Genomic DNA, 5,164 nt, shown 5'->3' on the forward strand with positions numbered 1-5,164 from the left:
TGTGCATTTTATGTCAACGAAACGAAAAACAGTTTTTGGACTTTGACAATCCAAAAAAATTGACAGACACAGACTACAAATCATTATTAGGAATCAGCAAGGAAAGTTTTCGAGAACTTTGTGACTCTGTACATGGTTTTGTGAAGAATACACCAGCAAGAAGCTTAACTACGTCTGTGGCAATCTTTTTTTTGTAAAATGAAAACTGGACTTTCAAATCTGCTACTATCAACTTTATTCCGCACATCAAAATCCATCTTTAGGAGAGCCATTCATGCAGTCAGAAAAGCCTTGTTGACTACATTTGTTCCAAAAAATCTTGTTTTTTTTTCACATTTCAAGAGATGAAATTATCAATAACCACACCAGACCTCTTGCTCAATCTTTATTTGGCAGTGTAGAAAAAAATTCAATTCATCTTACTATTGGATGGAACTTACATATATGTGAACAAAAGTAATAATTTTCATTTCCAACGAAGATCATTCAGTATGCACAAAGGGAGACCCCTCATTAAACCAATGGTGGTCGTTACAACAAAAGGATATTTTGTCTCCATCTTAGGCCCTTATTTAGCGGATAAAAAGAACAATGATTCTTCCATCCTTACACACATCATCAAGAGTAATGCTGAAAGTATTCGCTCCTGGCTTAATGAGGATGACATCTTCGTTGTAGATAGGGGCTTTAGAGACGCTCTTCCTTTGCTAGCAGATTTGGGGATCCAGGCAGAGATGGCTAGTTTTTTAGAGGCTGGTCAGAAGCAGATGTCGACCAAAGATGCCAATATGAGTAGACTAGTGACAAGGGTAACAGTGGGAATTATATTTTTAGATTTTTAAATTCATTTTCATATTAACTATAAATCTAAAATTTGCAGACATTCTTACATTAATAAATTGTCTACTACATTTTAAAACATAGCTTAAGAGAACATGTACAGTAATACATACACTAGCTGTACGTCTTTCTGAAATCAAAAATATATTTTCATGATGTCTTAGGTCAGTTGGGTGGTAGAGTCATCTAAAATGCCCGTATCAAGAGATGGAGATATCTGGACCGTACACTACCAACCCATCAAATTCCATTCATTGGAGACTAAATTCGGATTGTCTGTGCAGTATCCAAGTATGCAACAGATTTTCACCTCCACTAAGTCCTGCAAGCAGCATAGAGGAGGAGGATGCAGAAGCTGCTAAAATGCTTCACCTCTCCAAGCTAGTAAGGATTCTTTTATTTCAAAGACATATTAGTGTTGATTTTTGTCACAGTACATTTCAAAATGTGCAAAATTTACAGCTAATTTATATTATTTAAATACTCTGTTTCCAAAATGTCTTAAGTGTTATTGAAATTGATTTTAAATCAAGTCAATCACTTGAAAGCTTTTATTGAGGAGAAAGGACTGCAAAGAAAAACTGTTGTATGGAAAGCGACCTCTGAAATGGATTTGGGTTCATTTCCTACGCTCGATGATGAAGAACTCAGAAATCTGAACTGTGGTACTTACCAATTAAAATTATCCTCCAGTTACATGCAAGAGCACATAGATGGTGAAAGCGACATTTATTTCCATGAAGAGGACAACCTTGTTCAGAACCAAGATCCAAAGTAGGCACACATCTTCTAACAAGTACCAACTCTGGATACGTTACAGTGAGAGTACAGTGAAATCTTGGTACTGCACATGTAGAGCAGGCGCGAGAGTAGTTGGGATGTGCTCGCATATTGCATCAGTAATATGGTATCTAAGTGGAAGCAACTGATATTCCCCCAATCATCGATGAATCAGACAGCGAGAGTGGAGAAACTTTGCCGGAAGAGTGATTTTTATGCCTCGTCTTAAAAAATGGTGTATGTCATGACCGTCTTCCCTCCCTCCATCCTTCCATCTTTCTAAGAACCGGGTATTCAAATTCATCAACATTGTTTGACCAGGAATTTTCCTTTGATTGTTGAATTTTGTGTTTAACTTAGGTTTAAAGAAAACTATTCATGATATTGTAAAGAAAATTCGTTGCTTTAAACATAATTATAAGAGCTTTTTGATTTTGGCTGTTATTTTTTCTCTTTTAAGTATAAAAAAAGCTCAAGGGGACTTAATTTGATCATATTTTGTATACATGTACTCATACAAAGTTAAATGATATACATACTTATGTAATAGGATTATATGTTGATAAAAAAATATCCAGGCATTAATTGAAATAACTGAAATTGATTTGCATCTTTGTCATAAAACTGCTGATGAATAGTATTACAGGGAGATCACTTTCCATTCTAAGAATCAAAAGTTTTAAAATTTCATGTGAGCTTTAAATATTGTTACTGTGTTTACAAATTATTGCCATTACAATGACAGCTTACTCCTTCTCATGCATTGTCTCCTGCATATGTTATAATCAGTTGGATGCTTTGGGAAACTCCACACCTGAATAACTGTTATGTGCATTGTAAATACTAAGAAACAGTATTGTTATTATGATTATTACATGTATATAATATCATGAATACTAAATAAAGATATTGTTTGTCTGTTATGTATTATCATAAAAACTTAGTTATGGTATTAATAATATATACATAATCAAAACAAATACCAAGTCATGCTAATTTTTTTATATATAAACACACACATTTGAAACATGCTTATTTTGAAAAAAAAAATTCTTATGAGAAATACATGTACGCTATGTATATGTTCTCTTTTGGAGATAAAAAGGTATTGAGATAGAAATTCAAATATATTAGTATTTTCACAACAAAATTACATTACTGTCTAAGTAATGAGTCTATTCTTTATAATTTATAAATCTGTAAAGTGTCAGAATGCCAATTTTTAAGAAATCTAGCATTTGGAAATTAATTCATAAAAGTACTCTGAGTTAGAAAATGATATTTATCCCATGTTTTAGAGCTTCTTTATAAAAAAAAAACGTCATGATAGAATTGATTTCATTCCAATATTGTACAATACATAATTACTGTCTTGCATATAAAATATATATATATATTTATATCAAAATTCTTGAAAGCCAAAATGAGCACTTGCTCTTTTTTCCTAAATTGGGCACTCCTTTTACCCTGTATATGAAACAAGTGGCTGTGAAATAACGTCATGACGTTAAGAAGCATATAGCTGTAACATCATGACGTAGCTTCTATTATAAAAACAATACCAACTTTAAGCGACTGTAAAAAGAAAATTAAAAAAGATATCGTTACAAAATGTATTGTTTTATAATCTGCTAATCTTAACACTTTATTTAGGAAAGTTTTATTCACGACAGGGCATATTATGGTACTTCGTGAACTAAGTTCTTTGTATACGATTTGCAAAAAAGTTATTAGAAAGAAACAGAAAATGTGTAGACGGAAGATTGACAGACTGACAGATGTACGGACAGACAGTGTGATTACTATAGGGTCTCTTGGTCACGTAGGTGAGGGAATACATATCATTTTTACCTGTAAAGTTTTAAAGCAAAATTTTTAAAAATATCGGCCAGTCAAGCAACATTTTGAGAAGATGGAGAACATGTTGAATAAAATACAGATTCGTTTATTTTTTCGGTTATAATAGAAAAAATATCTACCTCTCTAATAGTTTAACTTCCGGGTATATTTAACTGATAATGCCGCTCTTCTCTAAATTCTGTGTAATTAATATGCAAAGCATATGTTCTACACAGGGCTTCTGTTAAACTGTAATTAAGTGAATACATAACAATGACTGAATCAGAGTACATAAATTATTTCTTTAATATTTTCTGCTACATACTGTATAAATCTCTATCCTCGCACTAAAATACCCTCAATCATCTTTTTCACCCCTCCTACACCTCTGTAGACATTGTTTACGTTCATGCTAATGTTATATGAACCAAAATTTTAAAACCAAAAACGGCTAAATCCGGCTTCCGGTTTACCACGAGTAGGCACCAGGGTTCTCCATGACCTGTTTTACTGTGTTGCTCCCGACACAGTAAAATTTTCTCCGACACAGTAACGATTCAATTTTCATGCATGCAACACAGTAAAAATTCTGCCGACACAGTAAGAGTTGTGATAATTAGAAAATCTAAACACACAAACTCTGTCTAACTGAAACTTTAATCAAACAATTCTACCGTTTTTCAATTCAAAAAGTAATAACACTTAATTACTAGGGCTTCACCTTGAGTGAATCAATTATCTCGTAGACCCTCGCCGGACTTTACGCATGACGGAACAAAGACAAATAAATTCTTTTCACAACTCAATGTACCGGTTAATTGGTAGCTGCAATAAAATACATTGTATTACTTATGAAAAATATTTAAATATGTCGTTCCTGTAAAGCCACGGCTCTAGAATTATGTAAGCACTGTAAGTAAAACATGACATCGTTCCGAAGTCATTTTATTGATGTAAATAAATTGCCGAAAATTTTGAAATTCAGCATGTTTACTGTTCTGAGGTTCCTTTTTGTAATGCAGTAACTCGATCAAGAAACCTGATAAATAAACGCAGCAAAATCTACTTTCACAAAATGTTAAGTAGTTCGAATATCAGTCAGAAGTTCCTCTGCTTTTCCGAACGTTTTTTTTTTCTTTTTATCCGTACGTACGACCATACCATTTGTGTAACGAATTGGCGATATTTGAATGAGTGTGTGCTTATAATCTTTTATAATTATAATGAATTTTGATTCAGTCACGAATTTGTTCGCGAAAATACCGCGAAATATTGGTGCTTCGCGTAAACTCTGCAACACAGTAAAATCTCAAATGATGGAGAACCCTGAGGCACCTACTTTAATTCATACATGTGGGTGTGAAAGCCTTCTTCCTTCAATAAATATTGATTCAATTTGTTTCTACACGCCTACTGTTCATAAATGACCTTCACATACATGTAAGGATTCCTGGCATACTACCCAGAATTAATTTCAACTGCCTTTTATAGTTCCATTGTTTATTGCAAATCATATTTCTGAGCTAGCTCCGCCAATTAAACTAATAAACCCTGACCACTGGGACTGCTTTCTGGGACCGCTGGGACCGCTGGGACTGCTGGGACCGCTGGGACTGCTGGCACCGCTCTGGGACCGCTGTGGGACTGCTTTAGCAGATCCAGAAAGCAGTCCCCGGGACTGCTCTGGGGCTGCTTTGTGTAAGGT

The 5,164-nt window shown here is 34.0% G+C and overlaps 1 protein-coding gene across 1 annotated transcript; it reads left to right on the forward strand.

Annotated features, from left to right (window-relative positions):
- The first annotated feature begins 6 nt into the window (after positions 1-6).
- On the forward strand, positions 7-1,618 carry LOC134248601 (uncharacterized). Its single transcript, XM_062731014.1, has 3 exons — positions 7-809; positions 1,005-1,188; positions 1,389-1,618. Exons 1-3 carry the CDS (start codon positions 492-494, stop codon positions 1,616-1,618), a joined length of 732 nt encoding a protein of 243 aa, XP_062586998.1. The 5' UTR covers positions 7-491.
- Positions 1,619-5,164: the final 3,546 nt, after the last annotated feature.

This window comes from Saccostrea cucullata, unplaced genomic scaffold (assembly GCF_032062105.1).
Source record: "Saccostrea cucullata isolate Sc308-1 unplaced genomic scaffold, CSIRO_AGI_Scuc_v1 ctg3466, whole genome shotgun sequence".
Taxonomy (NCBI): domain Eukaryota; kingdom Metazoa; phylum Mollusca; class Bivalvia; order Ostreida; family Ostreidae; genus Saccostrea; species Saccostrea cuccullata.